Here is a 27,891-nt window from a genome sequence, read left to right as displayed (position 1 = left end):
TGACCTCACCTGTCCAGGCCCCATGTCCTGAATTCCCTCCCTAAATCCCTCTGTTTCTCCACCTTCAGCACTTCTTTTTAAACCTTTCCTAAAGCCCCCCAATTTGCTTTTCTTTCCCTTATATCAATTTTGGGAATTTTTTCCACATTAAACCAATGATATAAATACAAGTTGCTCTTATTATTGTTGTAAATAACTATTGCTCTGCTCAGTAAACAGCAATAATAGTGAATATCCCTTACTCTGAATAAACAGTGGTTCTGAACAGTTACACAGTGAATGACCCCTAGCCTGAATGAACAGTGACTCTGTACAGATACACAGGGAATGAGTCTTATCCTGATTAAACAGTGATTCCGTACAATTACACAGTGAGCAGCTCTTGCCCTAATTAGACAGTGACTTTATATAGTTTCACAGTGAGTAACCCTTACTGTGCTGAATAAACAGTGAGTGTACAGTTACACGTTGAGTGACCCTTACCCTAATGAGTAAACAGTGAGTGTGCAGTTACACAGTGAGTGACCTTACCCTAATGAATAAACAGTGACTCTGTACAGTTACAGTGAGTAACCCTTATCCTGAATAAACAGTGACTCTGTACAGTTACAAAGTGAGCAAACTTAACCCTGAATAAACAGTGAATCTGCATAGTTACAGTGAGTAATCCTTACTCTGACTAAACAGTAACTCTGTACAGTTACAGTGAGTAATCAGTACACTGAATAAACAGTGACTCTGTACAGTTACAGTGAGAAATCAGTACACTGAATAAACAGTGACTCTGTACAGTTACAGTGAATAATCAGTACACTGAATAAACAGTGACTCTGTACAGTTACAGTGAGAAATCAGTACACTGAATAAACAGTGACTCTGTACAGTTACAGTGAGAAATCAGTACACTGAATAAACAGTGACTCTGTACAGTTACAGTGAGAAATCAGTACACTGAATAAACAGTGACTCTGTACAGTTACAGTGAGAAATCAGTACACTGAATAAACAGTGACTCTGTACAGTTACAGTGAGTAATCAGTATAGTGACTCTGTACAGTTACACTGAGTAATCAGTATAGTGACTCTGTACAGTTACACTGAGTAATCAGTATAGTGACTCTGTACAGTTACACTGAGTAATCAGTATAGTGACTCTGTACAGTTAGTGAGTAATCAGTATAGTGACTCTGTACAGTTACACTGAGTAATCAGTACACTGAATAAACAGTGACTCAGAAACAGAGTTAACGTTTTGAGTCTGTATGACCCCGTATAACAGAGTTAATGTTTCGAGTCCGTTTGACCCCTGAAGAAGGTCATACGAACTCAAAATGTTAACTGTTTCTCTCTCCACAGATGCTATCAGGCCTAGTGAGTTTTTCCAGCATTTTCTGTTTTTGTTTCAGATTTCCAGCAGCTGCAGTATTTTACTTTTATCTTAGTGACTCTGCATAGTTATCCCACAAACTAAACAACCCGCCATTTAACCACCGATAATTGCTGAATAACATCACACATTAACAGCCGAAGCACACTCTATCCTTGTCCTTTCTACATTTCTCTAGAAAAATAAGAAAAGTTGCAATTTAGGAAGGCACTCCCCTGACTCACGTTTTGTCACTCTCACTTGACCCAACCAATTGCCCAATGTTAAACCAGGTCAATGACACAGGGGCACTGGAGCAACTTTTCTTCTGAGCTTTATTGTGGGCAGAGTGTGCTGGGCAGGAGGCAAGCCCCTAATTCAGGGTAACCCAGAGACAGTGACAGAGAATGTGCAGTAGGGTGAGCAGGAGAGAGATTTGAGCAGAGGGACTGGTGCAAGAAGCAGGTCAACACTTGAACCTCTTGTTTGTAACTAGTAGCACAGGATTCTGCAGAGAGCATGGATCACAGACTGAAGTGGTTCTGTCCCAGATAGCAGGGCTAAGAAGCTTTACCGAAAGGGCTGAGCTCTTCAAAGCTAAATTAAAGCTCAGCTCTTCATTTCCAGGGGCCAGGAGTTGAAGCAATAGTAAAAATGTTCTGACCCTAGATCTGGGGAGGAGGCTGCACCAAGAACATTTGTGTGAAATGCCATAGGACAAATGAGCTGAAGAGTTGGCAGTAGCTGGTAGGATGGGGTGAAGTGATCCAAGCTCTTCTGTTCCGTTTGTCCATCTGGGGGCACAGGCCCGATCTTGGGGCCTCCGATCGTGGTGAGGGAACGCACGGGCTCAGATCTCTGCACGACTTCGATGGCGATGGTGATGGCGATGAAGGTGATAGCGATGGCGATGGTGCCTGTGCACGTTCACCCCCAGGATGTGTAGGTGCTGCAGAACAACATGCCCTGCACGAGCTTTAACCTCTCACTGCCACCAACACAATGGGAACACTGCTTCCAGCAAACACCTCGGACCGCGAACAAAAGGACACAAACACATTGAAAGCATTGCGTGCAGGCTGAGATATCAGAATGTGCAGAGACTCTATCCCACCAAGGCTGGGTGAGATATGAGTGTTTGGTTTTTTTTTTGAGATACAGAAACATTTACAAATGTAGAAAGATGCTCATACACAGACAGACAAGAAGGTTTCAAGCTTTCATTTCCCCACCCACCCAGCGAGAGAAATGCTGCAAATCAGTTGAAATATGGTCACTCAGGAAAGTACAAACAGATTAGCGATGGAACAGCTGCAACAAGCTGGCAAATTGACCACACTCTCACATGAAAAGAAATCAAAACTTGTATTGTCAACAAATCAAAATAAAATACAAAATAAATGAAACAGAAAGGAGATGTGGAGGCAATTCTGAAGCTGCCTAGTTCCTTCAGTACAGCATTGCATATTCACTTAACTCACAGCTGCAGTTAGTGCCTTCTCCTACTTCCCATCACTCTTGTTTCATACCACAGGGAACAGGTCTGAGGACTATGTGGCCATCAACAGCCAACACGGCGAATAATTCCCGATTCTACTGCAATGCTCATGATAATGGCCCCATAACATACTACACAGGCTGTAATCATCTTCATGCACATTCCACTTGCTATAAACAGGCTTATACATACACCACATGCTTATAAACATGCTCATGCATGCAACATACATGATTATTAACACTCATGTAAACACATTATAAATATGTTTATGCATACCGACATGCTATAAACACACCGTTGCATACACCACACATGCTATTAACATGCTCATGCATACACCAAGGATACAAAATGTTCAGAAAAGATAGGGAAGGTAAAAGGGAAGTTGGGTTACAATACTGATTAGGGAAGATATTAGAGTATTGGAAAGAGGGAATGTCCTTGAGGGAGCAAACTCAGAATTCATTTGGTTAGGGTTAAGAAGCAAGAAAAGGATATGACCATGATACGAGGGTATTTTATAGGCCTCCAAATAATGAGAGAGATAGAGGCAGGGAAATCAGCAGGGAAATCAGAGATGTACAAGGACTATTCAGAGGGGCTTTAATTGCCCAAATATCAATTGGGATCATGTTAGAATAAAGAGTAAGGAGGCTGAGGAATTTCTGAAATGTGTTAAGGTGAGCTTCCTTCATCAGTATGTTCTTAGCCCAATTCGCAAGGAGACATTGCTGGATCTGGTGCTGGGGAATGAGGTGGGTCAAGTGTCTGAGGAGGAGCAATTGGATAAGAGTAATCATTGTATTATATGATTTAGACTAGTAATGTAAAAGAGCAAGAAACAATCTAAAGTAGAATTGGAAGAGGGCTGATTTCAATGTGATGAGAAGGGATCATGAAAACAAGGACTTAGAAGAAAAACTGTAACCGTACAACAGGTAACCTTCAAGGAGGCCATGTTTCAGGTACAGGCTAGATAGGGAATCAAAGCCAGGATTTGAAGGAGATTGAGAATATGATGAAACAATAAGAGAGGGTGTATGATGCATGTCAGGTGAATTCTTCAAGCAAGAACCAAGCCAAATACAATAAGTTGAGATGGGAAGTGAAGAGGAAAATAAGATTGGAAAAGAGAGAATTTGAGAATAGAATGGAAGTCAACATAAAAGGAATCCAAAAATCTTCAACCAGCTTGAAAATAGTAAGAAGGTAGTAAGAGGCGTGATGGGGCCTATTAGGAACCAACAAGGTGATATTTGTATAGAGACACAGGACAAGGCTAAAATACTTAATGAGTATTTAGTATCAGTGTTCACTAAGAATGAGGAAGCTGACAAAATATTGGTAGATGCGAAGATGATAGAGGTAATGGATGGGGTGAAAATTGAGAGGCAGGATGTACTGGAAAGGTTGGCTTAGAGTTGATAAGTTCAAATGGCTTGTATCCAAGATTGCTAAAGAAAGTGGGAGTGGGGGTAGCAAAAGGGCTTGCCATAATCTTCCAATCTTCCCTAAGGGAGGATTGGAGAGTGGCAAATATAACACCCTTCCTCAAGAAAGAGTTCAAGGACAGTCCTAGTACCTGCAGGCCAGTTAACTAGTAATACAAACAGATCAGCCATGATCTTAATGAATGGCAGAGCAGACTCAAAGGGCAAAATGGCCTACTCCTGCTCCTATTTTGTAAGTTCAAATGTTAATCTAAGATCAGTGGTTGGTAAGGTTTTGGAATCCTTAATCAGGGAAAAAAAATCACCAGTGACTTGGAGAGGTTTGAGTTAATTAAGGTTAACCAGCATAGATCTGTAAAAGGCAGATCGTGTTCGACTAAGCGAATTGAATTTTTTGATGAAGTAACAAAGAAGGTTGATGAAGGGAATGCAGTGGATATTGTCTATATGGATTTTAAAAAAGCATTTGACAAGTCACCACATGAAAGGCTGTTTAACAAATTTGAGGATTATGGAATAGGAGGGTCAGCCTTAGATAAAAAATTAGCTTAAGGACAGAAAACAATGAGTTGTGGTAAATGGTTAATTATCAGACAGGGGATGGTGGATAGTGGCGTTCCCCAAGGGACACAGTACCAAGCTTTCTTTGCTATATATGAATGACTTCAATTTTGAAATAAGAGTAAAATTTCCAAATTTGCCAATTATACCAAACTTGGAGGAGCGGAAAGCAGTGACGATGATTTCAATTGACTGCCATAGGACATAGGTAGGCTAACAGAATGGGCAGACAAGTGACAGATGGAATTTAATACAGAGAAGTATGGGGTGATACATTATAGCAGAAGCGATGGAGAAAGGCAATATAAGCATTATTGCCCCATTCTAAAGAGTATGCAGGAACCGTGGGAGCTGGGGGTACATGCATATAGATCTTTGAAGGTAGCAGGACATATTGAGAGAATGATTGGCAAAGCATATGGGATCTTGGGCTTCATAAATAGAGGCAGGGAAGTTATGTTGAACCTGTATAAATCTCTGATTCAGCTGAAGTATTGCATTCAGTTCTGGTCACACTTTAAGAAAGATGTGAAGATCCTTGAGAGGGTGCAGGGGAGATTTACCAGAATGGTTCCAGGGATGAGGGGGTTTTAGTTACAAGGGGAAATTTGACAGAGGTGCACAGGATTATGACAGGCTTGGATAAGGTAGACGAGGAAAAAAACTTTTCCCATTAGTTGATTGTATAAGGACTAAGGGACACAGATTAAAAGCTTTGGGCAAGAGAATGAAGGGGAATATTAGGAAGAACTGTTTCACACTGTAAGTGGCAATGATCCGGAAATCACTGCCCATGAGAGTGATGGATGAGGAAACAAAGGAACAAGCAGTTAAGGAGGCAAATGGTATGTTGGCCTACATTGCAAGAGGACTTGAGTACAGGAGCAAGGATGTCTTACCTTGGTGAGACCACACCTGAAGTGTTGTGTGTAGTTTTGGTCTCCTTACCTAAGAAAGGATATACTTGCAATAGAGGGATTGCAGCGAAGGTTCACCAGGCTGATTCCTGGGATGGCAGGATTGTCGTATGAGGAGAGCTTGGGCTGACTAGGCTGTATTCACTGGAGTTTAGAAGAACTAGTGGGGATCTCATTGAAATGTATAAAGTTCCGACAGGACTGGACAGACTGGATGCAGGGATGATGTTTTCTCTGGCTGGGGGTCTAGAACAAGGGTCACAGTCTCAGGATACAAGGTAGACCATTTAGGACTGAGATGAGGAGAAGCTTCTTCACTCAGAGAGTGGTGAACCTGTGGAATTCTGTACTACAGGAGGTTGTGGAGGTCAAGTCACTGAATATATTTAAGAAGGAAATGGATTTCTGGACTCTAAAGGCATCAAAGGATATTGGGAGAGTGCAGGAGTACGGTGTTGAGATAGAGGAACAGCCATTATCATACTGAATGGTGGAGCAGGCTCGAGGGGCTGAGTGGCCTACTCCTGCTCCTATTTTCTATGTTTCTATGGAAATATCCTGGGCACTTGAAGGAAATAAACTTGCAGGGCTAAAGGGACCGAGCAGAGGAGTGGGACTGACTGGGTTGATCCACAGAGAGCCGGTGTGGACTCGATAGGCTGAATGGTCTCCTCCTTGCCATAAATGATGTAAATTTACCCTGACAAGACCCATCAGAGTCTTGTATGTTTCAATAAGATCACCTCCTTCTAAACTCCAATGGGTTGAGATCCAACCTGCCCGACCTTCCCTCATCAGACAACGGCTTCATCCCAGGAATCAACCTAATGAACGTTCTCTGAACTGCCTCCAATGCAAGTATATCCCTCCTTAAGTACAGAGACTAAAACTGTACTCTAGATGTGGTCTCACTAATACCCTGTACACTTGTAGCAAGGCTTCCCTACTTTTATACTCTATTCTCTTTGCAATTAAGGCCAACATTCCATTTGCCTTCCTAATTACTTGCTGTATCTGCACGCTAATATTTTGCGATTCATGTACAAGGACACCTAGATCCCTCTGTACCGCAGCATTCTGCAGTCTCTCTCAATTTAAATAATATTCTGGTTTTCTATTCTTCCCACCAAAGTGGACAACCTCACATTATCCCACATTTTCTTCACGCAGGAGGTGGTGAACGTGTGGAATTCTCTACCACAGAAGCCGTGGAGGCCAAGTCACTAAATATATTTAAAAAGGAAATACATAGGTTCCTGGACTCTAAAGGCATCAAAGAGTATGGGCAGAGAGTGGCCATGAGGCATTGAGATAGAGGATCAGCCATGATCATATTGAATGGCAGAGCAGCTCGAAGGGCTGAATGACCTACTCCTGCTCCTAGTTTCTATATTCTATGTTTCTATACTCCATCTGTCAATCTTTTCACACTCATTTAACCCATCCAAAGCCCTTTGTAGAATCTTCATGTCTTCCACTATAATGTTCTTCTTTAACTATTTTTATATCACCAGCAAATTTGGCTGCAATACAGTTGGTTCCTTCATCCAAATCATTAATATAGATTGTAAATAGTTGAGGCCCTAGTGCTGATCCCTGTGACACTCCATGAGTTACAGCTTGCCAACCTGAAAATTACCCATTTATCCCGACTCTCATTTTCATATTAATTAGCCAATTCTCTATTCATGCTAATATAGACTCCAATACCACGAGCTCTTATCTTGTGAGATAACCTTTTATGTGGCACCTTATCAAATGCCTTTTGGAAATCCAACCTCAACTATATTTATATACTGACTCCCCTTTATCCATCCCATTTATTACATCCTCAAAGAACTCTAATAAATTTGTCAAACACAATTTCCCTTTAATACAACTATGTTGACTCTGTTTGATTGTACTATGATTTTCTAAATGTTCTGCTACTACTTCCTTAAGAATGGGTTCCAGCATTTTCTCAATTACAAACATTAGACAAATTAGCCTACAGTTTCATCCCTCAGGCTCCCTGCTTTCCTGAATAGAGATGTTACATTGGCAGTTTTCCAATTCACCAGGATCCTTCCAGAATCAAGTGAATTTTGGAAGATTACAACCAATGCATCCACTACCTCTGCAGCCACTTCAGATCCCAGGATGTAGACCATCAGGCCCAGGGCACTTGTTAGTCTTTAGTCACAATAGTTTTTCTAGCGCTTTTCCTCTAGTGATAGTGATTTTTAAATGTCCCTCCCTCACTTTTGCCTCTTGACTTTCTACTATTCTTGGAATATTTTTGTGTTTTATACCATGAAGACAAATACAAATTACCTGTTCAGAATCTCTGCCATTTCCTTGTTTTCCAGTACTAATTTCCTAGTCTCATCCTCTATAGGACCAATGTGTACTTTAGCTACTCTCTTCCTTTTTGGATAATAGTGGAAGCCTTTATAGTTTTTATATTTCTTGCTGGTTTTTTTTCTCATATTCTAATTTCTCCCTCTATTTTTTTTTCTAATTATCCTTTTCTAGTTCCTAAAATTTTCCCATTCATCCAATGACCACTAATCTTTGCATCATTGTGTGCCTTTTCTTTCATTTCAATACAATCCTTAGCTTACTGAGGGACAAAAGAACATAGGAAATAGGAGCAGGATTAGGCCAGTTGGCCCCTTGAGCTTGCTCTACCATTGTTATATCATGGCTAATCTACATTGTCATCATTTTCCTGACTATCCCAAGATCCCTTGAGTTGTTGAACATACTCAATGACTGAGCCTCCACAGCCTTCTGGGGTAGAGAATTCCAAAGATTTACCATTCTCTGAATGAAGAAATTCCTCCTCATTCTAGTCCTAAATGGTCTACCTCTTATTCTGAGACTGTGAGCAGGATTTTTCTGGCCCCACAAGCTGCCAGGATTGTCTGATCCTGCGGAAAGTCAATGGCCTCTTGGCTGGGCATCTGAATCTCCTCTGGCAGGTCCTGCCACAATGGGGCCAGGAAGTCCCAACTTTTGTCCCATGGTTACAGAGACCCTGGGCCAGGGGGAACATCCTTTCTGCATCTAACCTGTCGAGCCTGGTAAGAATTTTGTATGCTTCAATGAAATCGTCACTTATGCATCTAAACTCTAGAAAATACAGATCCAGTCTCCTCAATCTCTCCACACAGGACAACCCTGCCATCCCAGGAGTCAGCCTGGCAAACCTTTGTTGCACTCCCTCTATGGCAAGTACATCCTTCTCTAGATAAGACCAAAACTGTATGCAATACTCCAGGTGTGGTCTCAGCAAGAATCTATGCAATTGTATCAAGACATCTTTACTCCTGTACTCAAATTCTCCTGTAATTTTTTTCCTCTTTTTTTAAATTCCATCAGCTGCTATGGGCATTAGCTGGACCTCTGGGCTACTAGTCCAGTGACAATGCCACTTTGCTACCGCCACCCCTCTTTATTTAGCCACATCCTTCTCATAGAGTCTTCCCTTCTCAATGGAACATATCTTTTTGTGCGTTATGAAGTATCACCTCAAGGGTTTGCCACTGCTCATCCACTGTTTTACCTTTTAATCTATTTTCCCAGTCCACTTTAGCCATCTCTGTCTTCATTCCTTTGTAATTGCCTTTGAGTTTAAGACACTAGTTTCAAACCCAGGTTTCTCACCCTCAAACTGAATGTGAAATTCTATCATGTTATGATTACTCTTACCTAGAGGATCCTTCACTATGAGATCATTCATTATTCCTGCCTCATTATACTTTACCAGTCTAAAATAATCTGGTCCTGGTTGGTTCCACAACATATTGTAGAAGCTGTCCTGAATACACTCTGTGAGCTCATCTTCAATGATACCTTGGACAATTTCATTTGTCCAACATATATGAAGATTAAAATCACCCATAATTATTGCAGTACCTTTCTTACAAGACCCCATTATTTCTTGATTTATACTCTGTTCTATAGTATAGCTACTATTAGGGGACAATAAACTGCTACTCTTTACTTTGCTATTTCTTATGTCCACCCAAACCGATTCTACATCTTGACGTTCCAAGCCAAGGTCATTTCTCACCACTGTACTCATCATTTATTAACAGGGCTACTCCACCTCCTTATCCTTTTTTCCGGTCGTTCTGAGATATCAGATACCCTGAAAATTCAGTTCCCACCTTTGATCACTTTGCAACCACAGCTCTGTGGTTTCAGATCATACTTATTTATTTCAATCTGTACTGTCAACTCAACTATCTTGTCTCGAATGTTCTGTGCATTCAGATAAAGAGCCTTCAATTCTGTCTTTTTACTATTTTTCCCTACTCTAATCTTACTTGCTGGTGCACTCATGTTTGTACACTCTATCCCTTCCTGTCACACTCTGGTTATCATTACCTGTATTGTTACCTTGCGCTATTGCCCTTGTCTTTTCTCATTAACTTTCCATATCTCACCTCACGTGAATCCTCCTCTCCATCTCACCCACCACTTTGCCTACTACTTAGTTTAAAACCTGCTCTACAACCCGAGTTATGCAATTAGCCAGGACACTGGTCCCAGCGCGGTTCAAGTGAAGACCATCCCAGTGGTACAGCTCCCTCTTTCCCCAGTATTGGTGTCAAGGCCTCATGAATGGAAACCCATTTCTCCCAGACCTATCTTTGTGTCATACTTTCAACTCCCTGATCTTACGTACTCTATGTCACTTTGCTCATGGCTCAGGTAGTAATCTGGAGATGATTACCTTTGTGGTTCTGCTTTTTGATTTTAAGCCCTAGCTGTTCATACTCACTTATCAGAACTTCCTTCATAGTTCAACCTATGTTGTTGGTAACCAAGTGGAGCACAACAATTGGATCCTTCCCTTCCAACTCCAAGTTCCTCTCTAGCTCTGAGGAGATGTCCTTCATCCTGCACTTGGCAGGTAACACAGCCTTCGTGACTCACGCTTTTGGCTGTGGAGAACAGTATCTATCCCCCTGACTATACTGACCCCCACCACTGCTACATCCCTTTTTTACTTGCCCCATTTCAATGTCACCCTGTATAATGATATTGTGGTTGGTTTGCTCCTACTTCCTGCAGTCCCTGCTCTTGTTCACACAGGCTCCAAGAACTTTGAACCTGCTGGACAAGTGCAAGGGCTGAATCTCCTCCAGCACTACCTTTGGGGTCCCCATACTTGCCTCACTCATAGTCACACCCTCCTATTTCCAACTACAGACCAAATCTAAGTTACTTAAAGTAAGGGGTATGAATGCCTCCTGGAACAAAGTTTGCAGATAACTTTCTTCCTCCCGATGCGTTGCAGTGTTCAAAGCTCAGACTCCAGTTCATTAGCTCTGAGCCAAGATTCCTGGAGCTGCAGGCACTGATTGGAGATGTGAGTGCCGTGGATCACACTGCATCCACCAGTCCCACATACTACCGATGCAACCTGCCCTGCCATCTTTCCTGTGGTTTGTTTAAGTGATTAGGGTTTGAAGTTTAAAATGATCACTCAGCAATTATTTCTACTTAAAATTAAGTAGTTGAATTATAAATTTAATACAGCACTTATAGCTCCCCAGTGTTAATTTAAACCACTGCCCCAGTTTAGAAAAAGAAAATTGTAAAACTCACCAACCATTCACCTGCCTATTCACCTAATTAATGCCTTAAGACCTCAGCTCTCAGGTCTTGCTGCGTCCCACTACCTCTCTGAGACTCTCCTTGTCTTGTAAAAGACCTGAACAGCACCTCCTTCCTCAAGGATTCCCTCACTCGCCAAACTCTCAAGTTAGGTACCATTGAAGCTGCACTCCATCAAACTAGCCTCCGTGCTAATTACCCCCCAAGACAAAATAATGCTGTTCCCTTGAGATGATGGTACAAGGAGTAGAGGGTACACAGGTTTAAGGTGTTGGGAAGGGGCATGTTAGAAAGAACATTTTTTAAGGCTGTGAGTGGTAACGACTTGGAACTTTTATTGCCGACAAGGGAGGTGGAGATAGAGACGATCAGTGATTTCCAGGGGAAATTGGCTGGTCAGTTATAGGAAATAAACTGGCAGGTCCACAGGGATAGAATGGAGTAATGGAACTAAGAGCTGGCATGGACTTGATGAGCCAAATGACCTCCTTTATTGCTGTAATGGTTCTATAACCAAACATGCTCTAAGCAGACCCATGCATACAGAGCACATGGTATATAACAGTCTTTATACACACACTACAGATACGATACAGACACTGATAAAATGCAACACCCGAGTTAAGCATACCTGTCACATAAAAACACATCATCAATCACCCAGTAATATACATATCTGCTTTAAACAGATCTGTAATATGGACAAGGCACCCAGAAAGGCTATATGACATACACTCCAAATGCTACAAACAGGTGTAATAAACAACAGGCACATTACAAATAAGCTATAGCATATCCATGAAGCAGTACAAATGTGCCCAATATTAAAGGATGCAGAGTGTGAGAAGAGCATTCGGAATAATGGAATAATTCCAGTTACAGAACTGGCCTGACACAGGTAGGTTGGCTGATTACACCCCACCCACTTGCTCTACTTTTGACCATTCTCAGTGACATACCCAAAGTTCACTATAAAGCACAGGCCTGCAACTTGTGGTATAAACAGATGGCCTTCAAATGATCACCACAATGAAATGCCTGATTACAGGTCTGAAACAGCACAAGTGCCTATGGGGCTAATGAATCACAAAGTCCGATCTCATTCAGCTCTTTCATCTCACAATAAAGCAGTGACAACAGAACCTGCCTCTCTCCTGGAAAGTGACAACCTCTCAACATCATTTAAACAGTTTCAGATGATACCCTGATCAGCCATTGGTGCAGGTTCTATGCCAAGGGCACAGGTACTAATACCTGCCATTGGGGGAGGTACTGGATGACCCAGCCATTACTGCATCACAGCTGCAAAAGGCATGGCACCTATTTCAGCCTTCAAGTCTTGTTCATTATCTTAAAACTCTTTTAGTGCCTTTAGGTTGTCGAAAGATTTTTGAACCCAGGACTACAACAGGAATGGCTACCGAATGGAAACAGTCTGAGTGAGATCTGACTATACCAACAGATTCAGTTAGGGGGAGGCCCCTGCCCCTCAGCACCTGCATTATCCCGAGGAACGTAGGGTTTTCTGATATTGTGGGAACAGACTCCACTGACAGAGAACCAACAAGTAAAAAAGCTGCTTACCTGTTTGATGGGGATAGCTCGTCCACTCCCGATATTGTCTGTTTTACCATCTAAGCTTTTCTTGTCCTTATCAGTGTCACTGCCCTTTCGAGACTAAGGTAAAAGAGGAAAAAACAGAGATTAAAAAATATTAAAAATTGTTAAGACTTTCTATCACAATCAACCGCACCCAACTCCCCACCCCCAGGAACTCATTCCTGCCCAAAGACATGTCCCAGAACATACACTAACACCTAGTCAGGCATTCACAAGCGTGCATCCAATCAATGCCCACTGCCCACTGCCCCTCACCCACCCACACTGCCCACTGTGCTCACTCTCCCACACTGCCCACTGCCCCTCACTCTCCCACACTGCCCTCTGCTGCTCACTCTCCCACACTGCCCACTGCCCCTCACTCTCCCACACTGCCCTCTGCTGCTCACTCTCCCACACTGCCCTCTGCTGCTCACTCTCCCACACTGCCCTCTGCTGCTCACTCTCCCACACTGCCCTCTGCTGCTCACTCTCCCACACTGCCCTCTGCTGCTCACTCTCCCACACTGCCCACTGCTGCTCACTCTCCCACACTGCCCTCTGCTGCTCACTCTCCCACACTGCCCACTGCCCCTCACTCTCCCACACAGCCCTCTGCTGCTCACTCTCCCACACTGCCCTCTGCTGCTCACTCTCCCACACTGCCCTCTGCTGCTCACTCTCCCACACTGCCCTCTGCCCCTCACTCTCCCACACTGCCCACAGCTGCTCACTCTCCCACACTGCCCACTGCTGCTCACTCTCCCACACTGCCCCTCACTCTCCCACACTGCCCTCTGCTGCTCACTCTCCCACACTGCCCTCTGCTGCTCACTCTCCCACACTGCCCTCTGCCCCTCACTCACCCACACTGCCCACTGCCCTCTCTGCTCACTCTCCCACACTGCCCACTGCCCCACACTCACCCACACTGCCCTCTCTGCTCACTCTCCCACACTGCCCTCTCTGCTCACTCTTCCACACTGACCACTGCTGCACACTCTCCCACACTGCCCTCTGCTGCTCACTCTCCCACACTGCCCTCTGCTGCTCACTCTCCCACACTGCCCACGGCCCTCTGCTGCTCACTCTCCCACACTGCCCTCTGCTGCTCACTCTCCCACACTGCCCACTGCTGCTCACTCTCCCACACTGCCCACTGCCCTCTGCTCACTCTCCCACACTGCCCACTGCCCCACACTCACCCACACTGCCCTCTGCTGCTCACTCTCCCACACTGCCCTCTGCCCCTCACTCACCCACACAGCCCACAGCTGCTCACTCTCCCACACTGCCCACTGCTGCTCACTCTCCCACACTGCCCTCTGCTGCTCACTCTCCCACACTGCCCTCTGCTGCTCACTCTCCCACACTGCCCTCTGCCCCTCACTCACCCACACAGCCCACTGCTGCTCACTCTCCCACACTGCCCTCTGCTGCTCACTCTCCCACACTGCCCTCTGCTGCTCACTCTCCCACACTGCCCTCTGCTGCTCACTCTCCCACACTGCCCTCTGCTGCTCACTCTCCCACACTGCCCTCTGCTGCTCACTCTCCCACACTGCCCTCTGCTGCTCACTCTCCCACACTGCCCTCTGCTGCTCACTCTCCCACACTGCCCTCTGCCCCTCAGTCTCCCACACTGCCCACGGCCCTCTGCTGCTCACTCTCCCACACTGCCCACTGCCCCTCACTCTCCCACACTGCCCTCTTTGACTCACTCTCCCACACTGCCCACTGCCCCTCACTCTCCCACACTGCCTACTACCCCTCACTCTCCCACACTGCCCACTGCCCTCTGCTCACTCTCCCACACTGCCCACTGCCTCTCACTCACCCACACTGCCCTCTGCTGCTCACTCTCCCACACTGCCCTCTGCCCCTCACTCACCCACACAGCCCACAGCTGCTCACTCTCCCACACTGCCCACTGCTGCTCACTCTCCCACACTGCCCACTGCTGCTCACTCTCCCACACTGCCCTCTGCCCCTCACTCACCCACACGGCCCACTGCTGCTCACTCTCCCACACTGCCCACTGCTGCTCACTCTCCCACACTGCACTCTGCTGCTCACTCTCCCACACTGCCCTCTGCTGCTCACTCTCCCACACTGCCCTCTGCTGCTCACTCTCCCACACTGCCCTCTGCCCCTCACACCCACACAGCCCTCTGCTGCTCACTCTCCCACACTGCCCTCTGCTGCTCACTCTCCCACACTGCCCTCTGCTGCTCACTCTCCCACACTGCCCTCTGCTGCTCACTCTCCCACACTGCCCTCTGCTGCTCACTCTCCCACACTGCCCTCTGCTGCTCACTCTCCCACACTGCCCTCTGCCCCTCACTCTCCCACACTGCCCTCTGCTGCTCACTCTCCCACACTGCACACTGCCCCTCACTCTCCCACACTGCCCACAGCTGCTCACTCTCCCACACTGCCCACTGCTGCTCACTCTCCCACACTGCCCACTGCCCCACACTCACCCACACTGCCCTCTCTGCTCACTCTCCCACACTGCCCTCTCTGCTCACTCTCCCACACTGATCACTGCTGCTCACTCTCCCACACTGCCCTCTGCTGCTCACTCTCCCACACTGCCCACGGCCCTCTGCTGCTCACTCTCCCACACTGCCCTCTGCTGCTCACTCTCCCACACTGCCCACTGCTGCTCACTCTCCCACACTGCCCACTGCCCTCTGCTCACTCTCCCACACTGCCCACTGCCCCACACTCACCCACACTGCCCTCTGCTGCTCACTCTCCCACACTGCCCTCTGCCCCTCACTCACCCACACAGCCCACAGCTGCTCACTCTCCCACACTGCCCACTGCTGCTCACTCTCCCACACTGCCCTCTGCTGCTCACTCTCCCACACTGCCCTCTGCTGCTCACTCTCCCACACTGCCCTCTGCCCCTCACTCACCCACACAGCCCACTGCTGCTCACTCTCCCACACTGCCCTCTGCTGCTCACTCTCCCACACTGCCCTCTGCTGCTCACTCTCCCACACTGCCCTCTGCTGCTCACTCTCCCACACTGCCCTCTGCTGCTCACTCTCCCACACTGCCCTCTGCTGCTCACTCTCCCACACTGCCCTCTGCCCCTCAGTCTCCCACACTGCCCACGGCCCTCTGCTGCTCACTCTCCCACACTGCCCACTGCCCCTCACTCTCCCACACTGCCCTCTTTGACTCACTCTCCCACACTGCCCACTGCCCCTCACTCTCCCACACTGCCTACTACCCCTCACTCTCCCACACTGCCCACTGCCCTCTGCTCACTCTCCCACACTGCCCACTGCCTCTCACTCACCCACACTGCCCTCTGCTGCTCACTATCCCACACTGCCCTCTGCCCCTCACTCACCCACACAGCCCACAGCTGCTCACTCTCCCACACTGCCCACTGCTGCTCACTCTCCCACACTGCCCACTGCTGCTCACTCTCCCACACTGCCCTCTGCTGCTCACTCTCCCACACTGCCCTCTGCCCCTCACTCACCCACACGGCTCACTGCTGCTCACTCTCCCACACTGCCCACTGCTGCTCACTCTCCCACACTGCCCTCTGCCCCTCACTCACCCACACGGCCCACTGCTGCTCACTCTCCCACACTGCCCTCTGCTGCTCACTCTCCCACACTGCCCTCTGCTGCTCACTCTCCCACACTGCCCCTCACTCTCCCACACTGCCCTCTTTGACTCACTCTCCCACACTGCCCACTGCCCCTCACTCTCCCACACTGCCCACTGCCCCTCACTCCTCCCACACTGCCCACTGCCCCTCACTCTCCCACACTGCCTACTGCCCCTCACTCTCCCACACTGCCCACTGCCCCTCACTCTCCCACACTGCCCACTGCCCCTCACTCTCCCACACTGCCCTCTGCTGCTCATTCTCCCACACTGCCCACTGCCCCTCACTCTCCCACACAGCCCACACTGCCCTCTGCTGCTCACTCTCCCACACTGCCCACTGCTGCTCACTCTCCCACACTGCCCTCTTCGACTCACTCTCCCACACTGCCCTCTGCTGCTCACTCTCCCACACTGCCCACTGCCCCTCACTCTCCCACACTGCCCACTGCCCCTCACTCTCCCACACTGCCCACTGCCCCTCACTCTCCCACACTGCCCTCTGCTGCTCACTCTCCCACACTGCCCACTGCCCCTCACTCTCCCACACGGCCCACACTGCCCTCTGCTGCTCACTCTCCCACACTGCCCACTGCCCCTCACTCTCCCACACTGCCCTCTGCTGCTCACTCTCCCACACTGCCCTCTGCCCTCTCTGCTCACTCTCCCACACTGCCCTCTGCTGCTCACTCTCCCACACTGCCCACTGCCCCTCACTTTCCCACACTGCCCACAGCTGCTCACTCTCCCACACTGCCCTCTGCTGCTCACTCTCCCAAACTGCCCTCTGCCCTCTCTGCTCACTCTCCCACACTGCCCTCTGCTGCTCACTCTCACACACTGCCCACTGCTGCTCACTCTCCCACACTGCCCACTGCCCCTCACTCTCCCACACTGCCCTCTGCTGCTCACTCTCCCACACTGCCCTCTCTGCTCACTCTCCCACACTGACCACTGCCCTCTGCTCACTCTCCCACACTGCCCTCTGCTGCTCACTCTCCCACACTGCCCTCTCTGCTCACTCTCCCACACTGCCCACTGCCCCTCACTCTCCCACACTGCCCTCTGCCCTCTGCTGCTCACTCTCACACACTGCCCACTGCTGCTCACTCTCCCACACTGCCCACTGCCCCTCACTCTCCCACACTGCCCTCTGCTGCTCACTCTCCCACACTGCCCTCTCTGCTCACTCTCCCACACTGACCACTGCCCTCTGCTCACTCTCCCACACTGCCCACTGCTGCTCACTCTCCCACACTGCCCTCTGCTGCTCACTCTCCCACACTGCCCTCTGCTGCTCACTCTCCCACACTGCCCTCTGCTGCTCACTCTCCCACACTGCCCTCTGCTGCTCACTCTCCCACACTGCCCTCTGCTGCTCACTCTCCCACACTGCCCTCTGCTGCTCATTCTCGCACACTGCCCTCTGCTGCTCACTCTCCCACACTGCCCTCTGCTGCTCACTCTCCCACACTGCCCTCTGCTGCTCACTCTCCCACACTGCCCACTGCCCCTCACTCTCCCACACTGCCCTCTTTGACTCACTCTCCCACACTGCCCACTGCCCCTCACTCTCCCACACTGCCCACTGCCCCTCACTCTCCCACACTGCCCACTGCCCCTCACTCTCCCACACTGCCCTCTGCTGCTCACTCTCCCACACTGCCCACTGCCCCTCACTCTCCCACACGGCCCACACTGCCCTCTGCTGCTCACTCTCCCATACTGCCCACACTGCCCACTGCTGCTCACTCTCCCACACTGCCCTCTGCTGCTCACTCTCCCACACTGCCCTCTGCTGCTCACTCTCCCACACTGCCCTCTGCTGCTCACTCTCCCACACGGCCCACACTGCCCTCTGCTGCTCACTCTCCCACACTGCCCACTGCCCCTCACTCTCCCACACTGCCCTCTGCTGCTCACTCTCCCACACTGCCCTCTGCTGCTCACTCTCCCACACTGCCCTCTGCCCCTCACTCACCCACACAGCCCACTGCTGCTCACTCTCCCACACTGCCCTCTGCTGCTCACTCTCCCACACTGCCCTCTGCTGCTCACTCTCCCACACTGCCCTCTGCTGCTCACTCTCCCACACTGCCCTCTGCTGCTCACTCTCCCACACTGCCCTCTGTTGCTCACTCTCCCACACTGCCCTCTGCCCCTCACTCTCCCACACTGCCCACAGCTCTCTGCTGCTCACTCTCCCACACTGCCCACTGCCCCTCACTCTCCCACACTGCCCTCTTTGACTCACTCTCCCACACTGCCCACTGCTTCTCACTCTCCCACACTGCCTACTGCCCCTCACTCTCCCACACTGCCCACTGCCCTCTGCTCACTCTCCCACACTGCCCACTGCCCCTCACTCACCCACACTACCCTCTGCTGCTCACTCTCCCACACTGCCCACTGCCCCTCACTCTCCCACACAGCCCTCTGCTGCTCACTCTCCCACACTGCCCTCTGCTGCTCACTCTCCCACACTGCCCTCTGCTGCTCACTCTCCCACACTGCACACTGCCCCTCACTCTCCCACACTGCCCACAGCTGCTCACTCTCCCACACTGCCCACTGCTGCTCACTCTCCCACACTGCCCCTCACTCTCCCACACTGCCCTCTGCTGCTCACTCTCCCACACTGCCCTCTGCTGCTCACTCTCCCACACTGCCCACTGCCCTCTCTGCTCACTCTCCCACACTGCCCACTGCCCCACACTCACCCACACTGCCCTCTCTGCTCACTCTCCCACACTGCCCTCTCTGCTCACTCTCCCACACTGACCACTGCTGCACACTCTCCCACACTGCCCTCTGCTGCTCACTCTCCCACACTGCCCTCTGCTGCTCACTCTCCCACACTGCCCACGGCCCTCTGCTGCTCACTCTCCCACACTGCCCTCTGCTGCTCACTCTCCCACACTGCCCACTGCTGCTCACTCTCCCACACTGCCCACTGCCCTCTGCTCACTCTCCCACACTGCCCACTGCCCCACACTCACCCACACTGCCCTCTGCTGCTCACTCTCCCACACTGCCCTCTGCCCCTCACTCACCCACACAGCCCACAGCTGCTCACTCTCCCACACTGCCCACTGCTGCTCACTCTCCCACACTGCCCTCTGCTGCTCACTCTCCCACACTGCCCTCTGCTGCTCACTCTCCCACACTGCCCTCTGCCCCTCACTCACCCACACAGCCCACTGCTGCTCACTCTCCCACACTGCCCTCTGCTGCTCACTCTCCCACACTGCCCTCTGCTGCTCACTCTCCCACACTGCCCTCTGCTGCTCACTCTCCCACACTGCCCTCTGCTGCTCACTCTCCCACACTGCCCTCTGCTGCTCACTCTCCCACACTGCCCTCTGCTGCTCACTCTCCCACACTGCCCTCTGCTGCTCACTCTCCCACACTGCCCTCTGCCCCTCAGTCTCCCACACTGCCCACGGCCCTCTGCTGCTCACTCTCCCACACTGCCCACTGCCCCTCACTCTCCCACACTGCCCTCTTTGACTCACTCTCCCACACTGCCCACTGCCCCTCACTCTCCCACACTGCCTACTACCCCTCACTCTCCCACACTGCCCACTGCCCTCTGCTCACTCTCCCACACTGCCCACTGCCTCTCACTCACCCACACTGCCCTCTGCTGCTCACTCTCCCACACTGCCCTCTGCCCCACACTCACCCACACAGCCCACAGCTGCTCATTCTCCCACACTGCCCACTGCTGCTCACTCTCGAACACTGCCCACTGCTGCTCACTCTCCCACACTGCCCTCTGCCCCTCACTCACCCACACGGCCCACTGCTGCTCACTCTCCCACACTGCCCACTGCTGCTCACTCTCCCACACTGCCCTCTGCTGCTCACTCTCCCACACTGCCCTCTGCTGCTCACTCTCCCACACTGCCCTCTGCTGCTCACTCTCCCACACTGCCCTCTGCCCCTCACACCCACACAGCCCTCTGCTGCTCACTCTCCCACACTGCCCTCTGCTGCTCACTCTCCCACACTGCCCTCTGCTGCTCACTCTCCCACACTGCCCTCTGCTGCTCACTCTCCCACACTGCCCTCTGCTGCTCACTCTCCCACACTGCCCTCTGCCCCTCACTCTCCCACACTGCCCTCTGCTGCTCACTCTCCCACACTGCACACTGCCCCTCACTCTCCCACACTGCCCACAGCTGCTCACTCTCCCACACTGCCCACTGCTGCTCACTCTCCCACACTGCCCACTGCCCCACACTCACCCACACTGCCCTCTCTGCTCACTCTCCCACACTGCCCTCTCTGCTCACTCTCCCACACTGACCACTGCTGCTCACTCTCCCACACTGCCCTCTGCTGCTCACTCTCCCACACTGCCCACGGCCCTCTGCTGCTCACTCTCCCACACTGCCCTCTGCTGCTCACTCTCCCACACTGCCCACTGCTGCTCACTCTCCCACACTGCCCACTGCCCTCTGCTCACTCTCCCACACTGCCCACTGCCCCACACTCACCCACACTGCCCTCTGCTGCTCACTCTCCCACACTGCCCTCTGCCCCTCACTCACCCACACAGCCCACAGCTGCTCACTCTCCCACACTGCCCACTGCTGCTCACTCTCCCACACTGCCCTCTGCTGCTCACTCTCCCACACTGCCCTCTGCTGCTCACTCTCCCACACTGCCCTCTGCCCCTCACTCACCCACACAGCCCACTGCTGCTCACTCTCCCACACTGCCCTCTGCTGCTCACTCTCCCACACTGCCCTCTGCTGCTCACTCTCCCACACTGCCCTCTGCCCCTCACTCTCCCACACTGCCCTCTGCTGCTCACTCTCCCACACTGCCCTCTGCTGCTCACTCTCCCACACTGCCCACTGCCCCTCACTCTCCCACACTGCCCACTGCCCCTCACACCCACACAGCCCACTGCTGCTCACTCTCCCACACTGCCCTCTGCTGCTCACTCTCCCACACTGCCCTCTGCTGCTCACTCTCCCACACTGCCCTCTGCTGCTCACTCTCCCACACTGCCCTCTGCTGCTCACTCTCCCACACTGCCCTCTGCCCCTCAGTCTCCCACACTGCCCACGGCCCTCTGCTGCTCACTCTCCCACACTGCCCACTGCCCCTCACTCTCCCACACTGCCCTCTTTGACTCACTCTCCCACACTGCCCACTGCCCCTCACTCTCCCACACTGCCTACTACCCCTCACTCTCCCACACTGCCCACTGCCCTCTGCTCACTCTCCCACACTGCCCACTGCCTCTCACTCACCCACACTGCCCTCTGCTGCTCACTCTCCCACACTGCCCTCTGCCCCTCACTCACCCACACAGCCCACAGCTGCTCACTCTCCCACACTGCCCACTGCTGCTCACTCTCCCACACTGCCCACTGCTGCTCACTCTCCCACACTGCCCTCTGCTGCTCACTCTCCCACACTGCCCTCTGCCCCTCACTCACCCACACGGCCCACTGCTGCTCACTCTCCCACACTGCCCACTGCTGCTCACTCTCCCACACTGCCCTCTGCCGCTCACTCACCCACACGGCCCACTGCTGCTCACTCTCCCACACTGCCCACTGCTGCTCACTCTCCCACACTGCCCACTGCTGCTCACTCTCCCACACTGCCCTCTGCTGCTCACTCTCCCACACTGCCCTCTGCCCCTCACTCACCCACACGGCCCACTGCTGCTCACTCTCCCACACTGCCCACTGCTGCTCACTCTCCCACACTGCCCTCTGCCCCTCACTCACCCACACGGCCCACTGCTGCTCACTCTCCCACACTGCCCTCTGCTGCTCACTCTCCCACACTGCCCTCTGCTGCTCACTCTCCCACACTGCCCCTCACTCTCCCACACTGCCCTCTTTGACTCACTCTCCCACACTGCCCACTGCCCCTCACTCTCCCACACTGCCCACTGCCCCTCACTCCTCCCACACTGCCCACTGCCCCTCACTCTCCCACACTGCCTACTGCCCCTCACTCTCCCACACTGCCCACTGCCCCTCACTCTCCCACACTGCCCACTGCCCCTCACTCTCCCACACTGCCCTCTGCTGCTCATTCTCCCACACTGCCCACTGCCCCTCACTCTCCCACACAGCCCACACTGCCCTCTGCTGCTCACTCTCCCACACTGCCCACTGCTGCTCACTCTCCCACACTGCCCTCTTCGACTCACTCTCCCACACTGCCCTCTGCTGCTCACTCTCCCACACTGCCCACTGCCCCTCACTCTCCCACACTGCCCACTGCCCCTCACTCTCCCACACTGCCCACTGCCCCTCACTCTCCCACACTGCCCACTGCCCCTCACTCTCCCACACTGCCCTCTGCTGCTCACTCTCCCACACTGCCCACTGCCCCTCACTCTCCCACACGGCCCACACTGCCCTCTGCTGCTCACTCTCCCACACTGCCCACTGCCCCTCACTCTCCCACACTGCCCTCTGCTGCTCACTCTCCCACACTGCCCTCTGCCCTCTCTGCTCACTCTCCCACACTGCCCTCTGCTGCTCACTCTCCCACACTGCCCACTGCCCCTCACTTTCCCACACTGCCCACAGCTGCTCACTCTCCCACACTGCCCTCTGCTGCTCACTCTCCCAAACTGCCCTCTGCCCTCTCTGCTCACTCTCCCACACTGCCCTCTGCTGCTCACTCTCACACACTGCCCACTGCTGCTCACTCTCCCACACTGCCCACTGCCCCTCACTCTCCCACACTGCCCTCTGCTGCTCACTCTCCCACACTGCCCTCTCTGCTCACTCTCCCACACTGACCACTGCCCTCTGCTCACTCTCCCACACTGCCCACTGCTGCTCACTCTCCCACACTGCCCTCTGCTGCTCACTCTCCCACACTGCCCTCTGCTGCTCACTCTCCCACACTGCCCTCTGCTGCTCACTCTCCCACACTGCCCTCTGCTGCTCACTCTCCCACACTGCCCTCTGCTGCTCACTCTCCCACACTGCCCTCTGCTGCTCACTCTCCCACACTGCCCTCTGCTGCTCATTCTCGCACACTGCCCTCTGCTGCTCACTCTCCCACACTGCCCTCTGCTGCTCACTCTCCCACACTGCCCTCTGCTGCTCACTCTCCCACACTGCCCACTGCCCCTCACTCTCCCACACTGCCCTCTTTGACTCACTCTCCCACACTGCCCACTGCCCCTCACTCTCCCACACTGCCCACTGCCCCTCACTCTCCCACACTGCCCACTGCCCCTCACTCTCCCACACTGCCCTCTGCTGCTCACTCTCCCACACTGCCCACTGCCCCTCACTCTCCCACACGGCCCACACTGCCCTCTGCTGCTCACTCTCCCATACTGCCCACACTGCCCACTGCTGCTCACTCTCCCACACTGCCCTCTGCTGCTCACTCTCCCACACTGCCCTCTGCTGCTCACTCTCCCACACTGCCCTCTGCTGCTCACTCTCCCACACGGCCCACACTGCCCTCTGCTGCTCACTCTCCCACACTGCCCACTGCCCCTCACTCTCCCACACTGCCCTCTGCTGCTCACTCTCCCACACTGCCCTCTGCTGCTCACTCTCCCACACTGCCCTCTGCCCCTCACTCACCCACACAGCCCACTGCTGCTCACTCTCCCACACTGCCCTCTGCTGCTCACTCTCCCACACTACCCTCTGCTGCTCACTCTCCCACACTGCCCTCTGCTGCTCACTCTCCCACACTGCCCTCTGCTGCTCACTCTCCCACACTGCCCTCTGTTGCTCACTCTCCCACACTGCCCTCTGCCCCTCACTCTCCCACACTGCCCACGGCTCTCTGCTGCTCACTCTCCCACACTGCCCACTGCCCCTCACTCTCCCACACTGCCCTCTTTGACTCACTCTCCCACACTGCCCACTGCTTCTCACTCTCCCACACTGCCTACTGCCCCTCACTCTCCCACACTGCCCACTGCCCTCTGCTCACTCTCCCACACTGCCCACTGCCCCTCACTCACCCACACTACCCTCTGCTGCTCACTCTCCCACACTGCCCTCTGCCCCTCACTCACCCACACAGCCCACAGCTGCTCACTCTCCCACACTGCCCACTGCTGCTCACTCTCCCACACTGCCCACTGCTGCTCACTCTCCCACACTGCCCTCTGCTGCTCACTCTCCCACACTGCCCTCTGCCCCTCACTCACCCACACAGCCCACTGCTGCTCACTCTCCCACACTGCCCTCTGCTGCTCACTCTCCCACACTGCCCTCTGCCCCTCACTCACCCACACAGCCCTCTGCTGCTCACTCTCCCACACTGCCCTCTGCTGCTCACTCTCCCACACTGCCCTCTGCTGCTCACTCTCCCACACTGCCCTCTGCTGCTCACTCTCCCACACTGCCCTCTGCTGCTCACTCTCCCACACTGCCCTCTGCCCCTCACTCTCCCACACTGCCCTCTGCCCTCTGCTGCTCACTCTCCCACACTGCCCACTGCCCCTCACTCTCCCACACTGCCCTCTTTGACTCACTCTCCCACACTGGCCACTGCCCCTCACTCTCCCACACTGCCTACTGCCCCTCACTCTCCCACACTGCCCACTGCCCTCTCTGCTCACTCTCCCACACTGCACACTGCCCTCTCTGCTCACTCTCCCACACTGCCCTCTGCTGCTCACTCTCCCACACTGCCCACTGCCCCTCACTCTCCCACACTGCCCTCTTTGACTCACTCTCCCACACTGCCCACTGCCCCTCACTCTCCCACACTGCCCACTGCCCCTCATTCTCCCACACTGCCCACTGCCCCTCACTCTCCCACACTGCCTACTGCCCCTCACTCTCCCACACTGCCTACTGCCCCTCACTCTCCCACACTGCCCACTGCCCCTCACTCTCCCACACTGCCCACTGCCCCTCACTCTCCCACACTGCCCTCTGCTGCTCATTCTCCCACACTGCCCACTGCCCCTCACTCTCCCACACAGCCCACACTGCCCTCTGCTGCTCACTCTCCCACACTGCCCACTGCTGCTCACTCTCCCACACTGCCCTCTTCGACTCACTCTCCCACACTGCCCTCTGCTGCTCACTCTCCCACACTGCCCACTGCCCCTCACTCTCCCACACTGCCCACTGCCCCTCACTCTCCCACACTGCCCACTGCCCCTCACTCTCCCACACTGCCCTCTGCTGCTCACTCTCCCACACTGCCCACTGCCCCTCACTCTCCCACACGGCCCACACTGCCCTCTGCTGCTCACTCTCCCACACTGCCCACTGCCCCTCACTCTCCCACACTGCCCTCTGCTGCTCACTCTCCCACACTGCCCTCTGCTGCTCACTCTCCCACACTGCCCACTGCCCCTCACTTTCCCACACTGCCCACAGCTGCTCACTCTCCCACACTGCCCTCTGCTGCTCACTCTCCCACACTGCCCTCTGCCCTCTCTGCTCACTCTCCCACACTGCCCTCTGCTGCTCACTCTCACACACTGCCCACTGCTGCTCACTCTCCCACACTGCCCACTGCCCCTCACTCCCCCACACTGCCCTCTGCTGCTCACTCTCCCACACTGCCCTCTCTGCTCACTCTCCCACACTGACCACTGCCCTCTGCTCACTCTCCCACACTGCCCACTGCTGCTCACTCTCCCACACTGCCCTCTGCTGCTCACTCTCCCACACTGCCCTCTGCTGCTCACTCTCCCACACTGCCCTCTGCTGCTCACTCTCCCACACTGCCCTCTGCTGCTCACTCTCCCACACTGCCCTCTGCTGCTCACTCTCCCACACTGCCCTCTGCTGCTCACTCTCCCACTCTGCCCTCTGCTGCTCACTCTCCCACACTGCCCTCTGCTGCTCACTCTCCCACACTGCCCTCTGCTGCTCACTCTCCCACACTGCCCACTGCCCCTCACTCTCCCACACTGCCCTCTTTGACTCACTCTCCCACACTGCCCACTGCCCCTCACTCTCCCACACTGCCCACTGCCCCTCACTATCCCACACTGCCCACTGCCCCTCACTCTCCCACACTGCCCACTGCCCCTCACTCTCCCACACTGCCCACTGCCCCTCACTCTCCCACACTGCCCTCTGCTGCTCACTCTCCCACACTGCCCACTGCCCCTCACTCTCCCACACTGCCCACACTGCCCACTGCTGCTCACTCTCCCACACTGCCCTCTGCTGCTCACTCTCCCACACTGCCCTCTGCTGCTCACTCTCCCACACTGCCCACTGCTGCTCACTCTCCCACACGGCCCACACTGCCCTCTGCTGCTCACTCTCCCACACTGCCCACTGCTCCTCACTCTCCCACACTGCCCTCTGCTGCTCACTCTCCCACACTGCCCTCTGCTGCTCACTCTCCCACACTGCCCACTGCCCCTCACTTTCCCACACAGCCCACTGCCCCTCACTTTCTCACACTGCCCTCTGCCCTCTCTACTCACTCTCCCACACTGCCGTCTGCTGCTCACTCTCCCACACTGCCCTCTGCTGCTCACTCTCCCACACTGCCCTCTGCCCCTCACTCTCCCACACTGCCCTCTGCCCCACACTCTCCCACACTGCCCTCTGCCCCTCACTCTCCCACACTGCCCTCTGCCCCTCACTCTCCCACACTGCCCTCTGCCGCTCACTCTCCCACACTGCCCACTGCTGCTCACTCTCCCACACTGCCCACTGCCCCTCACTTTCCCACACTGCCCACTGCCCCTCACTCTCCCACACTGCCCTCTGCCCTCTCTGCTCACTCTCCCACACTGCCCTCTGCTGCTCACTCTCCCACACTGCCCACTGCTGCTCACTCTCCCACACTGCCCTCTGCCCCTCACTCTCCCACACTGCCCTCTGCCCCTCACTCTCCCACACTGCCCTCTGCCCCTCACTCTCCCACACTGCCCTCTGCTGCTCACTCTCCCACACTGCCCTCTGCTGCTCACTCTCCCACACTGCCCACTGCTGCTCACTCTCCCACACTGCCCACTGCCCTCTCTGCTCACTCTCCCACACTGCCCTCTGCTGCTCACTCTCCCACACTGCCCACTGCTGCTCACTCTCCCACACTGCCCACTGCCCTCTCTGCTCACTCCCCACACTGCCCTCTGCTGCTCACTCTCCCACACTGCCCACTGCCCTCTCTGCTCACTCTCCCACACTGCCCTCTGCTGCTCACTCTCCCACACTGCCCACTGCTGCTCACTCTCCCACACTGCCCTCTGCTGCTCACTCTCCCACACTGCCCACTGCCCTCTCTGCTCACTCTCCCACACTGCCCACT

At 53.3% G+C, this 27,891-nt stretch overlaps 1 protein-coding gene across 6 annotated transcripts in view; it reads right to left on the bottom strand.

Moving 5' to 3' along the window:
• Positions 1–27,891, bottom strand: part of agap3 (ArfGAP with GTPase domain, ankyrin repeat and PH domain 3) — an 847,377-nt gene that overhangs the window by 368,713 nt on the left and 450,773 nt on the right. For all 6 annotated transcript variants that reach the window (XR_005943290.1, XM_041189384.1, XM_041189385.1 and 3 more), the window contains exon 9: positions 12,991–13,083. Coding sequence is in view for 5 of the 6 variants with exons in the window: in XM_041189384.1 (XP_041045318.1) it covers positions 12,991–13,083 (93 nt within the window). In the remaining variant the exon portion in view is untranslated. The remainder of the gene's footprint in view (positions 1–12,990; positions 13,084–27,891) is intronic.

The sequence above is a fragment of the Carcharodon carcharias genome, chromosome 6, assembly GCF_017639515.1.
Source record: "Carcharodon carcharias isolate sCarCar2 chromosome 6, sCarCar2.pri, whole genome shotgun sequence".
Classification (NCBI taxonomy): domain Eukaryota; kingdom Metazoa; phylum Chordata; class Chondrichthyes; order Lamniformes; family Lamnidae; genus Carcharodon; species Carcharodon carcharias.
The sequence above is the reverse complement of the archived record's forward strand: the minus strand, read 5'-3'. Positions and strand labels throughout refer to the sequence as shown.